This window comes from Rhopalosiphum padi, chromosome 4, assembly GCF_020882245.1.
Source record: "Rhopalosiphum padi isolate XX-2018 chromosome 4, ASM2088224v1, whole genome shotgun sequence".
Taxonomy (NCBI): Eukaryota; Metazoa; Arthropoda; class Insecta; order Hemiptera; family Aphididae; genus Rhopalosiphum; species Rhopalosiphum padi.
Genome location: NC_083600.1, coordinates 4158335 through 4182474, shown reverse-complemented (window position 1 = coordinate 4182474; position 24140 = coordinate 4158335). Strand labels below are relative to the sequence as shown.

The following is a 24140-nucleotide window of genomic DNA, read 5'->3' as shown; positions in this document are numbered from 1 at the left end:
GTTATAATTAATTTTCTTATATAGTTCGTTAAAATAAAACTTAAAAAATAAATTAGAAACGGATGAACAGAAATTGTATAATAGTGGGATAATATATTATTACGATATTCAACTAGATTTGTAGAAATTTAGAATAAAATGTATACATTATACCACATTAATGCAATGTGTCAGATATTTGTCACAATCGTTTTATTATGTACAGAGTAGGTACACCTACATGAATGTATTGGATAAACGAGCGATTAATGTTTAGATATACACACGTTCTCCGACGGGCAATTGAAAGGTATTGAAAAAGTAGAACGTTTAAATCACGTGGAAAATATCTAGACAATAAATCCATAAAAAAAAGAATTTGCTCAGCTGGAGGAGACGCTAAACACGACAGTCGATCAACTTGTTTTCCGATTGTTTTTTTTTCTGTTGTACCCATATTGGGCTCGTCGGAATTGCATAGACGTTTGATGTCAAATAAAGTTTTTTCTGCGTTTTAATACCTGTTCCGACAGACTCACAGACTTAATAGAACACAATAAACAGACACTCGAGTATTCAGCCAGTAGTGTCGTGGTGGTCAGAATGATGTTTTTTTATAGGTTTGAAAAAAAAATGCACACAGAAATTGTTTTTACATTGATTTTTTTTTTATTGATGGTAGGGTTACGTCGTGGGTGGTATCTGCCATCCGGATTTCATCCAATATTTTAAGTAATATTGTACCCTAGTACCTCCCTACCGATAGCAGATAGGTGACTGATTCATCTACAGCCTATAGATTATAACGATAAAAATTATGACTCATTTTAAAAGTAAATGTACTTTGTATCGTCGGTGTTAAAAAACGCGTCACAACAAGTTAACCAAAAATCTCACTTATCATTTTAGTGGTTATCTCGGGCATGACTCCTAAAGTCCTAAGAATATGAGAAATAATATGAAATTAATTTAATTTAGCAAATTCATGTTTAAAAGTATATAATGCAAACAAATTGTACAGTGTAAGCAAAAATGAATAGGTATTTTACTGTTACATAAAATAGTGTCTTCTAGTTCAATACCTAATACTCTTTACCTACCCCCGGAAAAGTATTGACATTAAAAACAAATCATTAACTTTTAATTCACCTACTTATCTATTTTTTCAAAATAAAGAATATAAATGCAAGTTAAAAGTAATAACAATCATTTTAAAATACATAAGTTATAAAGTAATTTTAAACGGTAAACAAATATGCAATCAAATAATATTTATTTTAAACAAAATAATAAGACAAATATTAATTGTATATTGGACATGGGTTTCTAATTAACTAAATAAAAGTCATGTACTAAAAATAAATATAATTGACATATAATTAACAATTTTAAGTTTAATGGACCCATATAATTCAATAATTTTAAAATATTTTCATATATACGTAATAATAATTAAAGAATAAAAAAATCCTGAGATGTATTGTTATTTTCTTCGCAGAACACGACATTTTTTATTATATTTTAGTCATAAACACATTATACTGCAGTGGTTTAAAAATCTTTTAGTATAATTTGTTGATGGGTAAGCTGGTAGGACCGTAGTGTAGGGGTCACATAATATTTAACATAATATTATTATAATAGTCGGCTGTCTACAGAGTACAGATAACACACTTAAGCTTATATAAGCACTTACTAGTTATTACTACTCAGGAGTTAGGTTGACTTGTCACATGTCACATCAAATTAATTTAGATTAAAAATGTTAATCATTTATTCATAAATATTAGATTACCTATATGTGATATTGTGAATTTGTGATCTATACAACGAACTTGATTTTTCAAGCACCCCAGATGTACCTACGCTGAATATTGAATATACATTATGCCTATTATTTTATTATTATATAATATGCTTAAAAATATATTAATAATTTTAGTCAATTATAAATTTACAATGATTAGATTTTTTAGATAAATTATTATTCATTAATATAATATATTTAATAAATTGACATGTGAGATATTTATTAGTTCACTAATGTCAGGAAGGTTGTAAAAATATATAATATAATTATTGTTGTTATAAGTTAGACATTAATACCTTTTTTATCTTTATTTAAGTTACATTGTTTCAAGCCTATTAAACGGCGTGACCATAACACGATAGGTCGTAAAATATAAAATCTGACAAACAATAAATGCATGAACATAAAAAAAAAAAAGTGTACTATACATAAGATTTTGGTTCGATATTAAGTTATTTATAGCTGTACACATATTACAAAATATTGTAAATATTATATACTATACTATGCATCATATAAAGTCTAGTTTTTATATACCTATATAGATTTTACAAATTACAACGATTCCTATAATTATTCTAACATCTGACTTTATTTTGATATATTTTGAAAAACATTTAAATTTAATTTGGGTTGGTCAGCGGGGGTTAGAAGAATTTATCATATAATGCATCACCGTGTGACTGATTTTTAATATGCACTTTGATCATTTATAGCATAATTAATAGTTTATAAATTCATTATAAAAAAATAATAGTTTTATAGTTAAAAACATAAATTGAAAAGTTAATCAATAAAGGAAAAATGTATGTCATAAAATAGAACAATTAATGCATTTGAATGGGTGTCTGTTTTAGATTATGAGCAGAGTGATGAAAATATTGGTTTTGCAACAATGTATTTTTTACTGATTTATTTTTGTATCTATCATCATTTTTTGGAGCAAGAGCGCTTCAACCTCCAACTTCGACGTTTTGATTCTGGTATTATATTGGATTTAGCTTTGAAGAGGCAAAAGTAAAAAATTCTCGGTATACTTTTCAATTGAATTAAGAAAAAAACTAGAATATTTACAGAAAACGATTTTTTGACAAAATCACTTTTGGTTTTTGTCGTAATTCTAAAAATAGTAACTGTAGGTAGGTAATTGAATCTTTCACCAAATACTGAAAATGGTCTTTTTTTTTAATGTATAATAAAATTGCTGTTTGCGAGAAAAGTAAATTGAAAATTGAATTAAAAGTCACTCCTATTGACACTGTATATTTTCCTACGTAATCTATAATGATTTCTCCTCAAACAATTTAGATATTTTGTTGTCATTTAAAAAGCAAAATTTTAGAAATTTTTTTGTTTTAACTTTAAATTGATAATACAAATTTTTTGGTTCGGCCAAAAGACTTTAAATTTTGATCTATAAGATCCTGCATATATTTTTTTTAAAACAATTTTAATTTCATCGCGCATTTTTAGCAGAAATGGTAGGCGGGCGTGGTTGGGTTTATAATAAATTATTTATTGACCAGGTATAATATGACAAAAGTATCATTTTCTGTATCATTCCATCTATTTTAATAAGCATTATTATACAATAAGAATACCTAAATACAACGTATGTGTAACATGTATTATTATTCAGTTTCATCGGAAGCCACGTCTATAAGTTTTATACCTGTGAACGAATATGCCAAACACAAAGTATTCTGGGAAAATAGTTAGAAATATAATAATATTTCAGTCATTTTATACATGTTGTTTATAAATATAAAAACGTAGTATAGGTATATTATATTATATAAGCCAACAAAATTCATTTTTAATATTAAATTTAATATTTTTTGTAAAAGAAATATAAAAGACGTATACGTTGTAGTAATACATATATGTATGAAAAATTCTCTTAACACTATCAAATAAAGTTCATGATATGAGTTAAATCGATAGAACATACATTAGGTACTATAATGTAAATTAAATAACTTTTAACTTTTAAAGTTACTAATATACAACGGCGAAAATTTGTTTAGCAAAATTAATTTAGTGTGAATTAACCACTATATTATATTATTTAAGGTAAGTAATAAGTATATTATCTTTGTAGTGTGTTTGTAATTTATATTTTGGATTTTAGTGATTTTACAATATTAAAAATATAATTTATATGCTAGTCATGAGTAAGCTAGTTGGCTTAGGTATATAAAAAATTACATATTTCGCTTAAAAATTTCTCTTAATTTGTTTACACGAAATTAATTTAAATGATTTAAATATAATAATTGACATGTGTGTGGGGAGGGGACGTTAAAAAATTAAATAGAGGTGTTTTATACTCAACAAATGTATGACTAGTTTTATACAATTTTTTTCTAAAATTCATGGGTGTTATTTGCGTAAATAGCTTATGTGCGAACATCTAACTCCTAAGATAATAAAAAAAATTGGTATACTTCATTAAATACGTTTAAGTAATTTATACTAATTTCCACTTTGCGTTCAATAAATAATTATTTTAAAAATCCCAGTTCAAGAAAAACTTAAAAAATTAATTTTATAGGGACCTTATAATACATAATTTGTGTTCAAAAATAAATTACAAAAATGTTGAATTATATTTTTTCTAACTCTACAAGGCCGTAAGTGTAAGTCCCGGGGTTCAGAGTTTCGAAATTCTTTTAAAAAGTAAAAATATGTAAGTAATAAATATATTGGATAAAAGATAATGTGCGTAAGGAGTACTGTTATAGAACATTTTTGATCCCCTGCCCGCTAAAATTTGTTTTTAGTTACAGCCTTATAACTTTAGTCCAAACAATAATATAAATTAAACACATTCCAACTACACAAAATTGTTTCAAAATACCTGTAAGTTTTTTTTTTCATTGAAATCTAAGAAATTAATATCAAAAGTTAGTATATAATAACAGAAATTCCCAGTTAAAAAAAATTGATATTAAACTTTAAGAAACACGTTATACAATACATCTAACATAGTACATACACTACACATTGAATTAAATACTTACAGGCTACAGTTGAATAACTAAAATATTATACTGATTATATTCTAATAAGTATATATACAATATACTTAAATATTATATGTCCTCATGAAATATTGGTTATAGAAATATAATTTACATAAAACATATACTCTTATAGCAAATGATTGTATAAATCGCAATAATATTATATCAGATAAACTTATTTTATTATATAATTAATAAACATGTATATACAATTAATAAGAAGGCGATGTCAACAAAAATGTTGCTCTTAATATTTTTTTTTTAATAAAAAGTACAATTTTAACAGTAACTGGATGCAGTAATTAAAGGCTAAAACAATTTTGTCCCGAGAGTTTGAAAATTAAAAACTTAAACATAATTTAAAAATCTATAGGTACCTATCATAATATTATATTAATTAGTAATATGCTTTTCATGTTTAAATGTCTGTTGGTATAATATTCTATGTATAAATATAAAGGTATTATCCATTTATATGTAATTTTTCGATAACAGAACTATTAAATTATTTAAATTTTGTATAATTTTATATTATAATGTTTTTAATTATTCCATAATAAATAAATCATTAAATTCATCCTTAGGTAATTGCTTCCTACTAGCTACCAGGCATCACAATTTATATAAATATAATTTTAAAACATTTGTTAGTTCAGACTTTAGAGATTAGCATATTTAATATTTAGGTATCATACAAAACATACAAAACATTATAGTAATAACTATAATATTAACCTAACGTGTATCATTATAAATTTATAATTATATGTAAATACTCAATTAACAATACTAATTAGTAATTGTGGTGTATCTAAATAGAAATAAAAATATCAAGAAAAAAAATAACCATCCATATATGTATATATATATTATGGAGTGTACTGTTAAAATTATTGTATAAAAAAGCAACAAGGCATAAAATTTATTAATAATAAATATATATAATGATAGACTGTACTGGATATTCACTGTAATTTATAAAGTTAAATAAATGTAATAGAAAATTATTTTGGTAAGCTTTTATGCAGTAAATTCCATACAATCAAGCAAATACCACGAGACACATCCACATTGTATTTTGAGAATTAAAATAAATCAATAGCTGCGTCCACTCTTCACCTGTGCTGTAGATATTTAAAATTGTTGTTTTTCTACTAGCGATAGAACATCATTCTGATCACAGGTTAAAAAAACAATAAATGTTATTCAATATAATTTTTATATTTTATTAGACAAAGATAAACAGGACGTAAATGCCATAATAACATGTTCTTTAATTTATATGCCAAAGTAATAAAAAATAATATTATTTATAATTTAAATATTGCTTATTTAATGCATACTAGTATACTACAGTATTACACTGGGGACCAAAAAGTTCTGACAGACTTCATACGATTACTTTAGACTTTATATTCCGAGTTCTGGTTAATAATTTAGGTAATTAGGTTTATGATTTAAATGAGTATACGTTGTCAGAACTTGTCTAAACCTGTATTGTGTTGTTCGATAAACGTGTAAAGGACATCCGATTTCCGAATATTGTACACGCATGTGAGTATATAATATATGTATACTTTTTTACGTATTGATTGTATTGAAAATACACGGAATTTCATGAAGGTAACGTCGTACAAGAATAATATAGAAGGAAAGAATAAAGGCCATCATTTTTTCCGAGAACAATATTGAATATACAATGGAGCGCCGAGAAAATAGCTACGTATATAAAATATAGCACTCCGTATTTCTCTTTTGCAGGGTAGTTGAAAATAATAATGGACGATTATTATTTCAGCGTACCTACCAAGAAGCCATGGGTACAATGCAAGACGCCACTGCGCCACTATCGTGAACGTAAAAAAAAAACAACACAACAATATCATCGATGTCCATTCATACCGTCCGTTTCGCTTAAATATATATATATAAAATCAGTCCACGTGCACTGGAAATTAAAACTGTGCGAAACGGTGTCCGTAGTGTTTGTACACCTATGACTGAAATCCGTATCGATCAATACAATACCTATACAGTAAAACCTCGATAAGACGGAATCGCTTGGGCCCATGCAATTTTTCCGTGTAACAGGGTTTCCGTAATGACGGGGTTCAAAAGAATTAAATTTGAAAAAAAGCATTAAAGAAATTTTTCGTATTACCAGGGTTTCCGTTTTGCCGAAATTCCGTCTTATCGAGGTTTTACTGGTAAAATCATTATAACTGGATTTACAGTCTAGTTTTGATTTGTCAATTACTTCTGTTTAATATATACTTGTATATTATATTAATAAATTGGCAATTGCGTTCTAGATGTATATCACCTCACAGTTGTCGAACTTCACCGGAGGTCATAGGCGTAACTAGGGGGGAGGGCATGGGGGGTTACAGCCTCTTCAGAACTTTTGGGTAAATGGTGAGCTTATAAGCATATTATTAACATTATTTTTGCCTACAATATAAAAAATATAATGTTTCATCTTTAAATATGTTCATTCAAGTGAGTTGCGAAAACATCAATAGAAACAATAAATAACAATCTAATTAAAAAAAATTTGCTATAAAACATTTTTAGGAATATAGCTTCGAGCCCTCCTTAACTTAAAGGACTAGTTACGCGCCAATGCCGGAGGTACATAATATTGCGATGTAAATACGCGTCTCTTACGACGATCGTCTCGACTGCTCACGGTAATATACTATTAAATATTATTATAAAGGGTGTTTTTGAAAATTAGTTATTGAAAAGTAGAACTTTTTTTAACAAATATACAAAAAAATTTTATGAAAATTAGGTATAAGTACTTAAAATACTTTCTTTAAATACAAACATTGATATAAAAAAATTAACATTAAAATTGAATAAGTAAATAACCATGCAAAAACCCAAGTTTTTCGGGGGTGGTTTGAACACCCAAAACATCCCCCTGAGTACGTCCCTGATTGCAGAAAATCGACACGAAGGAGTAGGTTCTATTATATTAGACGGGCGTAGGTATAATACATGTACCATACGAATGTGACCGGGGGGGAGGGCGGTACGGAGCAAAAATTAATGTGGACAATATCATTATAATGGGTATACTCGCGGGATGCTCACCACTCGAGACTGAGATACCGCTCGCCGCAACAGTGAAGCGTCTTGAACGAGTTGAGGGGCCCGTACTCGGTGGCGCTGAGTTCCTTGGTGAACCGAACGCCGGAGTACTGCCGCTGTGCGTCATCGACTTCCGGGAACAAGTTTTCGTCGCAGTACGCGGCGGATCCGCCTCGGACCAGGGACGAGGCGGCCAACAACAGCCGAAGTAGCAGCAGCGGACGGCGGGCGACGGACATTTTCGTAAAAAAAAAAAAAAAATTAAAAAAAAACTGCCAATGACCGCGGCGGGGGACTAGTGCGGGAGACGGGAAAAAGCCGCGACGTGACGTTTCTCAAACGGTCATGTTTCGCGCGTGTACTGAACTCGCGGACACACGGCGGCACGGCGCTTACGACGATTTTGCGAGAGCGCGAGATGCGAATGAACGGGCGACGAGCGTCGGACCACGCGACCGTACTGCTAAACACCGCGCTGGTGACTGACTGGCGAGCAGCGACTGATCATAGGTCTTTCCGCTGTCGTATAGTAGCCGTAGACTCCGTCGTGGAGCAGTCGGCGCGCGATCACACTAAAACCGCTCTCCGATTCCGCTCTCTCACTCACTGCCTCCCCACCGCCCGTCGGTCACCGGTAGGTAACTACGGGTGATCACGCTTGAAGAGGCGGGTATCCGTCGGCCGGGTTGCGCGCGCGCGCGGGCCATTATGTTCTGCCGCCGCCGCCGACGCCGCCGTCCACCAAACAATACGCGAACACACATTTTGTATTTTTATTTTTTACCGAGAATCAACCTCCTGCCCACTCATCATACTTGTCCCACGTTACTGACACCGCCTAGCGATCGTCGGTATGTGTGTACAACTTGTTGCCACCGCACGAGCAACCAAAGGTTTTTGAATTAAGCTCGGGGCCCGTGGGCCAAAAGCCCACAACCGTACCGCCCGCAGTCCGACCGGCACAGCATAATATATAGTTATTAATCTGTAAAGACAAAAAAAATTACTAATTATTTTATCGGTTATGAGAATTCGTTTATTAATCGAGTATCGACCGGTAAAATTAAAAAAAAAAACAACACATAGCTATTGATTGTGGTCTCTGTGGGTTAAGAGTTTAAGACAAATACATTTTTCACTTTTTTTATAAGATGTATATTTTCTAATTATATATGATACTATATGTTCTATATTTTTTCTAGACATTATAATATCTTTACTTCCTGCTTTACCTATATTTACTTAAGTTGCGCATCGTCTTTCGATTTTTGTTTTAGTTTTAAATTCTTAAAGATTATTTTTTTGAAAATGTTGATGCGCATAACAATTTTATACGCTGTTAATAAATTACAACGGTTTGTTTCATAAGATAAGTTACTTAATACAAAGTTTATGGGAAAAGAGAGCGGTTTATTATACGTTTCTTATATTATAAACACTATTTATATAAACAATATGACTGAATCAACTCTTTGTAGTTAATACGCTACAATGTAGTATAATTGACTCTCTAGGGATAGCAAATATGATGACTGGTGAATGTTTCTGAGAAATGAAGAGAATAATATTGTTGTACATACTATAATATAATAGCATTATACTCCTGTACAGAGTTGTATATCGATCCCGACTACTATAAAATTGGTTGAAGGAAACGGGTGAGATCTAAATTATATCTGAGACAGTTTATTTAAAGTTCAAAACCAACTTATAACTAAACTAGACCCAAACATATACATAATGTCTTTGTAATTTGAATTCTATTAAATATATATTAAGCCGTACTATTAAAATGGATTCTCCAAATAATTTGACCCAAATTCTAAAACAAACTGAACTAATGTCACAGTAATGCGATTCAATGGTGTACCCTCGTGATGTACATGAATATACTTAACCATATTATCAAGTAATTAATATTAAACTTAATTTAAGAATATTACTCCGAGACCATGTAACTGAGTTTAAAATGAATATATAATATGTTTATTAAACATATAAACTAAAATCAAATAATTAGGACTAGTATGTCCTATATTATAGACATGTTGTCAAGTATATCGACATTATAAAAATATGAGTTGTATAATTAGTTATTTTTTAGTTATAGTCATCGATGGCTTGATAAGGATTTTAAAAATATAATATTATCGTAAATTTTAACTTCAACATTAGATGAAATTATTTTATGTAAAAATTATCACGAATGCATTTATGTATTTATGTGGAGATATTAATATAGTTACTGTTTACGTGATATTTTGTATTTGAATATTAATGATAAATACAATTGCGGCGTAACGTTGGTTTTATAGTGTATATAATATAATTAAAAAAAAAATCGCAGTCTACTATACACAGGTAGACTAATGCTGAACAGTTATTATCATACGACTATAAGTGTTTTTTATTTTACGGTAGACGATTTTTTAAGTCAAACAGTGTGACAATGTATAACGACATGGACTTTGACGTGGCCGTCAACGATATTTCCAATCAGATGGTCGTGATACACGATCCCGAGTTGGCACTGACTATAGAAAAATGGGTGTTGAAGTTGACTGCGGAGAACCGAGGGGCGAACGAGCTCAAGTATCTGCAACTGTTGCAATACATGATGGCCCAAGGGCGGATTAACGGACCGTTCGCGAAGGATCCGCCGCCGGGTCCCCTGGTGTCGTTGAGCCGGTACGTAAATCCTTGCAGCGGTCACGGCCGTAACAGCGGCGGACCCGAGTGCTGGCAGACGAGCAACTGCAGCAGGGGCGCTCAGACGAGATACGAGGAAGATGACGGCGACTACGAGTACGAGGACATCGAAAATCAGATGAACAACGACGAAACGGCGGTAGACCACGACGCCGTCGGAGACTCGCAGGACAACGACGGGGTACTGCAGGTGCCACGCTCTGAGGATATTGGACCGGACGACGGGGGGGTGCAAGCGAAACGCGACGGTCATTTGGCGGGTGGTGGCGGAGGTGAGTGTCGTAGCGGTGGCGAGAAGAACGCCCCTAAAAAAAAATCCGTTCGCCAAACTGTGCAACCCGTGCTTGGACAATTTCGGACAGCACTTGCTAAAGAAGCGCCCGGGACCAATGGACGCGGCATACAGGGATTTGCTGGGAGACTGCGCGTTGCCCGTGTTCACGGAAGCGGAACAGAAGACCGTCGGTCCGGAACTTTTGCGGGTTTTGGAGGACGTCGACGACTCCACCACGTTACAAGAATTTTACTTCCAGGTGGGTGGATAATATAATATATGCGTATACGCGTTGGGTATACCCGACCTACGCAGTCATCGTATAGTTTTGTTTTTCCTTTGAACCGTAGCTTAGGGAGAATGTATATACCAGTTGGTGGAAAACTTTGCCCAAGTCTCGCGTATTATAATTTATACTGTTGTCAACTGCAATAACTGGAGATGAATTTAAGCCTCTGACCTTATCGCTTTGATTTCTCTAAACTGCACTGCAAAAACTATGTAGCGCGATGCGTGAATATCGATTGGCCTAAATTTCGATTCTCAGTATACGATAAAATTTTTAATGCGATCGGCGGAGCGTTAAATCCTCAAAAGCGCATACGGGGCTTTTTCCACTAAGATAAATTAAAAATATTACGCATCGTTTATTTTTTTCAATTAATACGACTACCTCTGGCGTGGGAGGTTCGTAAATGAAGTTCAGGCTTTGTTTTAATCACACGTGACGGCATTTCGATTCGAAATGTATCGGTAAAACCGCTTATCATACATTATTCTATCGATCGTTATTAATTCGCTTCAGTTGCTATATGCGAATATTTATTTGTTCAGTCGTTTAAAATTTGTTGAATATTCATTTTATACGTTATTACAATATTTTAACTTAAAAGTTAAGTATGCTTGTAATTTGTTTACAAGTATAATATAAATGAATACCGTGTGTTGATCAGTTCTGAATTGTTTTTACATAAATGTAAATGGCCTGTTCATATATATTATATGCTATAATAATATAAATAATTTGCAATTAATAGCAATAATATAATTAACAACAGTATGTCAGATAAATATTTATTTCCAGTTACGTACTTGTAGATTTGTGTGTTGCGCTTATATTACGTATGTACATAATACATAAAAGAAATGAGAATTAATTGATACATCGCTATTCATAGTTACGAGTACAAAATATATGAGTATGCAATAAACATATAGAAATATCATTATTACTATATAATTATACTACCTACATATTATTATGTACAATATGTATAATAAAACGAATAAGATAAAATAATAACTAATAAATTAAATTAAATTATTATAAAACTAGGTACAATAATAATATGTTATAATAGCATTAAATCATTCGATTATTTATGATTCATTACGATTATTCAATTAAAGCATCTTCATCCATTTTTTTATTATTAAAACGCCTGAAAATAATAATTAATAAATACCTAGGATATTTTCAGTACGTTCGATTTTAAAAAGGTAGGTTATCGCTTTGCTATAGATAAGGTGTCGAGTGAGTAACTATTATGGATGTGTTATATTGGAATTTAATGGTATATTAAAGTATACGAAAAACGATTCTGAGCGGAAATAATCTGTCAACCTATAATAACACTAAGTATATTTCATAATATAATTTTTTTTTCATAATGATAAAGCTATTTATTTTACTTTTTATATTACCGTAGGTTGATATAATTTTTTCTTACATAATGACATAATGTATTATTTAATTATTTCAAAACTATATATTTTTAGTATTATAGTTTATACTATATTATTATAAACATTTATATAACTTGAAATTTAATTTTATCTTTCCAAAAGTGCCATAAAACACGAACATTTATTTATAATATAAATATATATTATTCTAAAATAAATCAAAAATATCATTACGCTTAATAAAGTCCATAATATAATATACGTAAAAGTTTTAAGTTTCTACGAATAATGTTTTAAAATAATATCTAAATAATTAACATCGTTATTTTTCGTTTAAAAAAAATAATTAATTCCGTCGAAATTTGAGCTTAAAATATCTGAAAAATAATTGTTTTTTAAACATTTTGATTTTATGGTTTCAGTAACTACTTATGGGGAATCCCGTTTTTCCTTAATTTTTGATTTTATAAACATAGTTACTTTGTGGAGTTCAAATTATATTGTTCATACATATAATTATTATCCAATTACTAACTATTGAAAACTAACAAATGTATTCATTCTTCATCATTGTCAAACATTTTATACACGTAAAAAAATTGTAAGTATTCCGACCCAATCACCCATGCAAACTAAATTTGCTTATGAATTGAAAACATAATAAAATATTTTTTGGAATGAAAACACTATGTCAACAAGTATCTACATTTTTGTCTTTTATAATATATTTTTAACGTTCATAAATTGACATTAAACATTTTGATTTAGATATCGCGTTAGATGTTGTATAGTGGCGTATTTACAGTGTGTCGTGGAGTCCGATCCCTCTACCAATTGGTATTTTATGGGTTTAACCATATTTAATTTTGTATTTGTACGTGATTAAAAAAATATTTATTTTGTATTATAATATTATAATATGTATTATATATGGCTATCAATATAGCTATAGTTGTTATTACGAGGATTAAGATTTCTGGAAAAAGGGTTTTCCAAATAAAACTATAAAATCCCAGCTTTTTTCCGGGAAAATTGAAAAGTTTATCGAAAATATAGTTTTATAGATTTACGGAAAAAACATAATCTATACTTATAATTAAAATATTAATTAAGAATTAATTAAAATTATTTAAATAAATAAACACTAATACAGTAATACACAATTACAATATTTTTAGAATAATAATTAAATGTATATCTGTGTTCAATACGGAATTTTACTACAAACAACAGCAAAAAATTAGCTAATATGCTGAAATTCTATTTTATACTTTAATACTTCGCTTTTTTTTTTTCCAATTTATGAATTTTTATGCTGAAAACAGTAAATATTTTAATCGATGTTCGGATTTATTTTGAAGTTAAAACAGTTTCAAGTTAGTAGCGTTAGTCTGTAATTTATAGGTTATAATATTATAGTTTAATTTATAACTAAACATTTTTTTAATTTAAAATAACGTTTTTTTTCTTCAATTATTTTAACTATGATTTATTTTTATACTTTTAAGTTATTAAAGCGTTAACATATTTTTGTAATTTTCCAATAACTAGATTTATTTAGAGATTTTTTGGTAATATTTTCTAATTTTTCTAAATTTTTGGACCTGCAGGAAAAAAGAAACTATACCATGAATGTTAAATAAAGCTTTTATGATTTTAATTTAGGTGTATTTAAATTTTAAATATCATGATTAATTATCAAGGTTTATAGATAATAATATAAAATAATCTATATTTAATCTTGATTAATTATTACAAAATTGTAGGCACATATTAATATATTATTATTATTTTTCAATTATATAAATTAAATTCAGATCTATAGAAATAATTGCCTATACATTACCCCTTAAAATGACCCATTTTCAGGTACCTTAGTCGACTGTTTAATCCTCATAATACGAGATGCATGTATAATATTGATTTTATACACAATATATAGTATACACTATACATATTACACATCACCAAGTTAATCGCCAAACATGTTCGCTCCCTTTTTATTTTATAATGAATTTATTGCATTTTTTAGTAGGTAGGTGTATATACACAATTTATATCACATAATTGTTATCTTTCTATTTGTAAGATAATACTGAATCACCTGACATAAAACTGCAAACATTCGTCCGTCAGTTGCTTAAAATAAATTATACTCAGTTTGAATGAGTATTATATTTGTATCATTTTATATTTTTAATTACATTTTTTATGCCATTTATTAGGGAGTTCTTAGTAGCATTCCAAATTTCTTGCTCTTTATTTTTTTTACTTTCACAAGCAATTAATTTTTATTTTTAATATTGATGCATAAAAACAAAACTCTTAGAACTCGACTAGCGTTTTCTAATTTTTTGATTTAATGTACTTATATGATAGTATGATACTAATCCATAATAATATGTTTAAACATAGGAGTTATGATAATTTAGAAATATTATAATAACTATAATAATACATAGACAATTAAATATTCTATATATTTTTAATTGTTCGAGTATAATATTAATTAGACTAAAATACTAAATACATAAAATATTTTATGTTTTATGTATAACTATTATTAAGGATTATTATTATTTGTATTATATAAAATGTAACAACTCAGAAATTACTTATAGTTGAACTATTATTTATAATTACATAAAATATGGTTCTCATTAATATATATACCACCATTGCAGGATACTTTTTGAATAATATAAATACCCGAGTAGGTAACTAAAAATATAGTGTTTTTAGTAAACTTTAAAATAAGTATCCAAAAAATGTCAAAAGTCTGCAGAATTTGAATAAATGCATCGATAAAGGATAAAATATGGAGTGAGCACTGAGTAAGTTTGGTGAATCATCAATCATCCCGGCCATCCCGTTATAATATAAAATAAGTATTATGTATGTCGTATGTATATAATAATAATATACAATATACGTACTGAACTGCGCAGCAGGGACTAAAATTGTGCGTAGTACGAAATTAAAAAGTGTATAATGGCCATTGTATATATCTTCATTTTATTTTTGATTGATTGATTCATATATATTAATACATTTTGAAATGTTTTGTACAAATATCTTTTCTGTACAAGTACAACACATAATATTATGTAACAGGCAAAAGTCGAAATCGGACAAACGTCAGAAATGCCCAGGCAAAACCGTAGTGACTTTTATCACAAGATTTTATTGCGATTATTAATGACCACACGACGTAGTCAATTTATCTTTGTTATCGTGTTTTATCTACTTAACTCCTTAAATTTTAGATACACAGAACACACCTTATCATCTAGTCGGTGTAATATTGTAGACGGGTGTATAATAACTATATTATAATTAATCATGTACGTAAGCACCTGAAAAATATATTTTTGTAATTTTTTATAGTTAAATGATTTTAATATATTAATACTATATCTAATATATGATTGTATTTTCATTATTATTTATCATATTTAATTATATTTCAACAATAGTCATATAATATTTATATTTAAAAATAGAGCATTTGAGACACTACGGTTTTGCCTAAATAAGTTCGGTCACAACTAGGTTTGTCCGGGCAAAAGTCGAAACATGACATTTTGTCCAAGTATCGTAGGTAGTTCGTTTTTTATCTGGGCATTTCTGAGGTTGACCGGATATATACTAACTGTTAACTGCATGTACGTATATACTACAGGGCCGGACTGGGCAGGCGGGATACCGGGAGTTTCCCAATGGGACGCTTGCAGCACTCACAGCGACTTATTTTTAGGTTTATCGGTTAAGGCTCATCCTGTCGACAGACTTTGTACTAACCAATTTTTAATTTCTAATAATAATATTAATTGTTCAAATTCTCAAAATAATATATAATCATTTTATATGAAAATATATGTTTTTTAGTGTTGTTTTTATAGGTATACCTAAGAGGGCGGTTTTTTTTTTATTTTCCCGGTAGACATTTTTGACCCAGTCCGGCCTTGCGTACATAGATTAATAATACGTACTATATACGTATTATTCACGTAGAAACTTTGACTAATTTATGTGTCTATGCGTGTATGGTTTAAATACATTTCGATGGGTTTGGCGAGAGGTGGAGCTCTTGTGTTTAATACAAAACGTGTAGTACGAAAAAAAATGTACATTTTAGTGTCTGCGTCTGCTGCACAGGTGTCGCTGTACACGTGCGACCGGGGAGCGATGATGATGAAGCTGTCGGACGGCATGGTGGACGACTTTAGGACGTTTGTGTCGGACGTGTTCGAGAGCCGCACGGAACACATCAGCGACGGTTTGGCGAAGGAGCAGATGGCGCTGTGCGAGAAATACGCGTACCTGTACGACCGAACGCTGAACCGGGCCACGGTGGCTCTAGACTTCCTGCGGGAAGCCATGCCGGTGTTTAGCTGGCACAAGTACCAGGCGGAACCGGACGAGTATTTGAAGCGAATGATAATGCGACGGACTGCGATCGTGGCCGCATCGTCCGGGGTCATGTCCACGGCTGCGGACGGCGACGGACGTCCGGCCGCGCGTGCAACCGCTCCGGTCACCGACGACGACATCGCCGCCGCGGCCGCTGTGGACGACGACGACGGGGCACAGCAGTCGGCCATCAAGAAGCTGCTGTACAGGCTCAACTGGCTGCGGACCGAAGTTAGCCGGGTGGACTGCGAGGGGCAGCGGCTGTACGAACAGCACAGCGAACTGACCACCAGCCTGGCCGACTTCAACCGCCGTCTGTCCGACTCTCAGTGCCGATCGGCCGGCGACATCGACCGTCACAAAAACGAACTCACCGTGCTCCGGCAGCGGTCGGCCGACCAGACGGCCATCATCGACCGGCTCATGGAGACCATACAGTTGACCATGCAAGACAAACAGCCATCGTCGGCTTGTTAACGTAGTATACCGTCTGTGCCACTGGCATAGGCGGAAATAGAGAGGGACTTGGATGGCTGAGCCCCAATTCACCAATATTGCATTAGCCCCCCCCCCAACATTAAAAAAAATATATATATCATTTTTAATAATTTTTTAATCTTTTTTTGCATTTTTATTTTATACATTTGAGGACCAATAACCAATATTTTTTTTAATAATTTGCAATCATTTTGTTTATAAAAGGAAATCATTGAAAATCATAGATTATATTATAAACAACCACATTGGCTATAAGCGCTAATATAATACCATAAATATGGCTGATTATCATTATTTACAGTCTACAACAAAATATTTTATCTTAGATTTTTTGTTTTATCATCTAAGATATTATCTATTTTAAATTATCCGTTTATTTAAATCATGTTATTTTACTACTAAAATAATATATTACACTACCTTGGTAGTATTACTATATTGATTACTATATCAGTTGCTATAGTTATCGCACGACGTGTCATATGGCTTATTATCCATTACCTACCTATGAATTTACAAATTTACTGTACGACGGGATAAAGTGACACAGTGTTTTGTATATTTTTAAAATTCAAAGTAATCTATTAAATTTAAATTAATGAAACTCGGAATTTTATACGTATATACCTAAATAATGCTTTATGAGAAAAATCGTGCTTTATCATATTGTCATCATGTCGGTGCATGGAATCGATTAAATTAATTTCGAAAAAACTAAAAAATAATCAAAATGAGAAAGGGACGAATGGGCCACATCATCCTAACAACAAGTTCACTTCACCCCGTCGTACGTGTTTCTTATTTATGACTTATATTTCCAAATTTATAACAAATATTACAAGCAGAGTCGGCCTGGGTACCTGAGGGCCCAGGCAGGAATTATTTTCTGGAGCCCAATAATAATTTTATACTGTATTTTGGGGTAACACAGTACAGCCAGTACAGGGGCCCAGGAACTATAATACGGCAAGGGCCCAGGCAGGAATCTCGGCCCTCCGGCCCTGGCCAGGCCGACCCTGATTACAAGTGACGGTAACCGATCAGTTCAGTAGTTCAGCCACTAGTGAGCATAGCTACTTTTCAAAGTGATGCGTATAAAATGATGCGTACATAACTAAGAACATCGATGACTTAACATACTTAAAATCGTAAATATTCTTTATCGATCTTAAATATTTAAAAACAGCTATCAAAAACTATTGACAATAACACAGAGATCATTGATAAAGTTTCTAAAAAGAAACAGAACAATATAATATATATTAAGATAAATGCAATTTAATTTAATTAAAACATTGTTTTAAACTATCGATATAACTAAATATCTTTATTATATTTGTATTATAATTTTTAAATGTGATACAAAAAAGTGTTTAATGAACTGTAATTGTTTTTTTTAATTATGAAGAGGGGTGTGGGGACAATGCTTCTGCGATTCACATTGGAGTTAAAATTGTTAAAAATGTTAGCTCTGAAATGTTAATAGATTTCGGACGCCATCACCGACAATTTAATCATTTCATACGCGATACGCTTCATCGATCTCCGCACTCCAGTACTCCACTATAGATATATAATAACGACATAATATAAGACATTGCTACGTGTGGTTACATTTTAATATTGTTTTTTTAAAATGTTTTTCGTAAATCATAATATAAATAGGTCCATCAAAATCACATTGATTTGTTGAAAATATAAATATTGATTTTCTAACTACGTACTTATCTATAGGTACTATAAAACTAGACTCTATATAGGTAGAAGTGCTATAATAATATTAACTAATGTCTTACGTGTTTGGTTCTATAAAGTAATAATATTTTTCACAATACATTCGAATAAAATACTAGTAATACTGTAATGTTAAATTCAGTAGGTTGCAGACTTGCGGTGTTGCAGTAGTAGGTACCTACGCCATATAATATTATTATGGTAATATGGTCCTTATAAATATTTACTAAAAAATAATAAATATTATAATTTATAAACATTTATAAACCTAACCACGTGACTGCAGCTAGATTGCTTTTTACGAATTTTACGTACCTGTAGTAATAAATTATATACAGTTCATTAAACAACATTCAAGTTTCAATTACTTTTTTGGATTGTATTCACTATTCAGTATTGTAAATACTAAATAGGTTAATATTTTAAAATATTGTCAAATATCAATATGCCTTGACTCTACTCTGAAAATAAAAGCTTTACCACAGCAATGTGAACAAGATACACAACAGGAATAGAGTCCATCATAAACCGGTCCTAATAATGGATTTTTAGAATGATTTCTGTCATATTGGTGTGCGCACGGTATGCAAATGCATATTTTTCGCTCCAAGAAAGAGCCATTTCAAAAAGTCCTTGATCCTTTTCTTAAAATATTTAATTTTGATAAACTTTAAATTTCCTTTGTAAAAATCATCTCAGAAATGTGTACTAAAGAAGTTAAATAAACAAATTAAAATGCCATGAATATAGTTTTATAAAAACTAAAAAGTTATTATTTTATAACAAATTTCATATTAAAAAAAGATTTTTGATTTTATTTCCACTCTTTTTTTTTGTCTGTACACTCCTAAATCGTTTTTATGCGCTATTAATACATGCATTATAATATTAGAGTCTTCGTCGTATACGACTATACGAGCTGTCGCTGTTGTCATAATTTATGTTAAATATAATTCCAAGTAAACAATCAAAGTAATGAAGTTACTTCTCACTATAATTATTTTGCTAATCAATTTTGTTAATAAATGCATACTAATCTAATTATTTTAGTTGATGACATTTTGTTGGTTGCTATTATTATGTTTATATATACAATAATTTTACGTAATTACAATGATTCTCAATCAAATTAGGTATCTTATTTATTTTGTAATTAAAATATCATAAAAAGCCTATAGACCCAAGGCAATATTCTTATCTATAAATCAGTAACTGGTCAATTAACTATAATTTTAAAAAAAAACGAAGAATTCAATGCATCACATATAGTAATTACTAAGCGTCGAGTGTACCTTATTGTATTAGGGTTACTTTAAATTTGGAATCATTATATTTACACAAAAAACAACTATTCTGCGAACGGAGACTATCATACTAATCATACTATGTTTCTAAATTATATTTATATTGCTATTTATAACAATATTTTTATTGATAAATACGATAGGTTGAATTAATTTTTACCAAAGACATTATTCCACAATATGTTACATAGTATTATTTCACATAATATTATAGCAATACTAGCGAGTAGCGGTTGTTAATTATAAAGTCATATTGACGAATAGTAGAACGTAGAAGGGTATGAAAGTAAATATTGTGTGGTATAAACTAAAAGTTATAAGTAGCTTAAAATTAATCTAAATATTTTGATAATGTCATTGTATCAACTATAAGTATGGTAAACAATGGTAACATCCGTAACAAAAAGTTATAAGTCCCTATGAATAATATTTTTTTAAATTATATAAAAGTAACTTAAGATATTATTTTTCGTTTAAATATTCAATTTCAAAAAAATTTGAACTTTAAATATCTTTAATAAAAAATGAGTGTTTGTATTTTTGAGATTTTTATGCAATAGGTAAATTTAAAAGTTCTATAAAAAAGTAAAACGTTTTACCGGTAAGATAGTTGAGGGCATAGACTATAGAGGCAACGCTTCCACAGTTTTATTGCTGTAAAATACTTAAGTCTATTAAATATTTTACAGGAATTTCGCGTATAAAGCTTCGCCACTTTGGGTTTGACGGTTATTCGAATATTACAAATATAAAGCGGCAGCCCAAAGACGCCTTCTGCAGTCATCTACAAATATACTATATGTTGGGCTAGGATTTCTATGCAGTAAAAAATTATAAAATATGCATTTTATTTACCAAAACATGCAAAAATATCAAAAAATAATTTTTTTTTAATATTAGTTTATATTATTACTTAATACTTATTATTAAAAACTATTATTATTATTATTTTTTTAATTTTCAAATGTGAATGACCGGTGATTAAATCGAATAATAGATTTATATGGGCTGATTGGGTTGAAACGCCTTTCCATATCACACGATGTTGTTGGAGCATATTAAGTAAATGACGCGATTTGTTCCGGATTTAAAGTAATATTAACATATTTTTCTTCTGTTTCATATTTACCGGTTATAATGTTACACATTTTTAGAAGTGTTTTGAATCCCTTATTTTTCTATAGTATCAAATCTACTTTAGTTTATATAGGTAGTATATTTACGAAAAATTCGAAAAAAAAAACCCAATAATTATAGATGTTCATTAAATAAATACCATTTAAAATTAACAAGGTTCTCAAAAATGTATTTATAATTTATATGCAATTATTAGATGTATGATGTTTAAAATATGCATACAAAAATGTTCTATCTAATCAAGAATAAGTCAAATCGTGGAGATATCTGACAGTCAATAAATTTGGACTTAAGGAAATAAAATATAAAATGCAAAAAAATTAAAAACCCTAGCCCTAATTATTATGTAGTATTTTTAGACTTCTAGTACTAGGGTAGATGTTGGAACCTGAACTTCGAGAGCACCTTATACATAAAAATAAATCACATTAACATTTAATTGATTACTTATTTTTATTTAAAAACAAATTTATTATTACTTATATAAAATTTAACTTTAGCAGTCCAACATAAATACATAATCAATTTAATTATATGTATTATAACTCTAATAATAGGTAGGTAGGTAGGTATGTACTTTGTTTTGTCATTATGAGGTACGTGGCTATAGCTGTATCATTTATGATGATTTGATGTCGATAATATCAAGGGTACAATTACTTCAACGACCATCGTTTACAATGTTTACATTAGGATGGTTTATTCGGCACTGTCGACTAGGGTAGTATTATTTCCAAATTATAATATTGAAGTTGCACATAATGTTAATTGTGGTATGTTTTTTTTAAGTGTTTTTGTAAATTCTAAACATAACCTTGATCAAATAGTTACAGTAAGTCCTTAAATACTGTAAAAAAATATTTTAAAAATGGTATTACCTAGATTAATAATAAAATGAAAATTGACTTTCTTATAGCATACATTATTGCGACGCCAAAATTATGATCGACCAATGAGAATATAGTGTTGAATATCCAATGAATTCATATAACATAATAAAGCTATAAACTCGTATTAAAGGTTATTACTTATTATTAATTAATACCCAAATTTCAAACAACCCGAGACCTTATATTAGTAATAAGTCGTACGTTTGTAGAACCGAGAAAACAGGTCATGATGCCATGATGGTATGACGTCTAAATAACAATATCCAAGATTTATTGTTAGGGGGTATTTTAATTTTATATTTAAATATAACATTATACATAGGCACCTAGCTACTATCTATTACCCATGTGTGAGGAGAGTAGTACTACACCTACTATTAGTATCTAAAATTTTCATATTAAATAAAATATAATAAATTACAGTACCACATGACAAATTTACATCATTTTTTCTGAATCATATATTTTTCACAACTAATATCAACTAATATAGGCGATAGACACCTCCATAATCCATACCCAAAGCATCCATCCTGGCGGTTGGCACTATTGCACTAACAATAATAATACCTATCGGTTATCTCGAATTACTTATCCACTATTCTACTCTTTTATAATTCCATGTTTCGATTATTATTTGCTATATTATATATCACGTTTGTGGGTGTTAGAGAAGAATAAAGAGTCCCACGCGTGAAAAATGACGAAGTTCGATGTTCACGGCTTTTGCCCTTTGTGTAGTTTTGATATTGGTCCGTTATAAAGCATACGCAAATAGAGACTATAACTATTATAGTTGTATGTTGTTCATCACCAATATATCTAATACATTATACTCATTATAGGTACTTGGTAGAGACCTATTTATTATTATTATTATTTTTCAGTTTCGTTTATTCCGTCAATTCATTTTGGACAATGATAACAGATAAAGTACTATACACTGCTACTGGATTCGTTGTAACTATATGATGTAGTCGATGTTAAGATTTTTCTTGTTATACACCAAATTAAATAATATTGTTTAGGAAAGACAATTTCACTTGTTATTAATCAATTACTTTACTTTCGGACCCAAGGCTTCGGTAGACTAATTCATATTTTCAACTCTAGCTGCAGTAGTGCAGTTCAGGACGTTCAGGTTTCAGACCATTTTTATAAGGAGGTTTTCTACATCCAAATAAACTCAAAGTGAATAAGTCCAGTGGGCAGCGACACCTATTAGTTAATGATTTTGCTAAACTAGAACTAATGGTAAATTATAAATACTTTCAATTTTCAAAAAAAAATTTAAATATAAAAATATTAATTTACTGTCATTTATTTGTTTCATTAAGAAGTTTATGGAGTTTTAAAAAGCAAATTATATCATATGGTCCCCAGACCTCAACGGCTCAACCAGTTCTTATTAAATTCACAAATAAAAAAAAGAACGATTCATATTATTTAATTTTAATATTTACCAAAATTGTAATTGTATATTTTTTAGAAAATATACAAGATCACAAAAAAAGTCTTTGTCATTGTAAATTGTATAATACATTTAAGAAAAACTAGTATCTCTGTTATTTTTTTATTACATTA

At 29.9% G+C, this 24140-nt stretch overlaps 2 protein-coding genes across 2 annotated transcripts in view; one reads left to right on the top strand and one right to left on the bottom strand.

Annotated features, from left to right (window-relative positions):
• LOC132929323 (uncharacterized) overlaps nucleotides 1-8476 on the bottom strand; it is a 36479-nt gene extending 28003 nt beyond the window's left edge. Inside the window, exon 1 of the mRNA XM_060994601.1 lies at nucleotides 7915-8476. Coding sequence (XP_060850584.1) covers nucleotides 7915-8150 — 236 coding nt within the window. The 5' untranslated portion in view covers nucleotides 8151-8476. The remainder of the gene's footprint in view (nucleotides 1-7914) is intronic.
• Nucleotides 8477-10342: 1866 nt separating this feature from the next.
• On the top strand, nucleotides 10343-17557 carry LOC132930145 (uncharacterized). The gene is given in 3 exon segments (XM_060995841.1): nucleotides 10343-10918; nucleotides 10920-11153; nucleotides 16739-17557. Coding segments are annotated over 3 exon segments (1524 nt in total). The 5' UTR covers nucleotides 10343-10360; the 3' UTR covers nucleotides 17471-17557.
• The last annotated feature ends 6583 nt before the right edge of the window (nucleotides 17558-24140 follow it).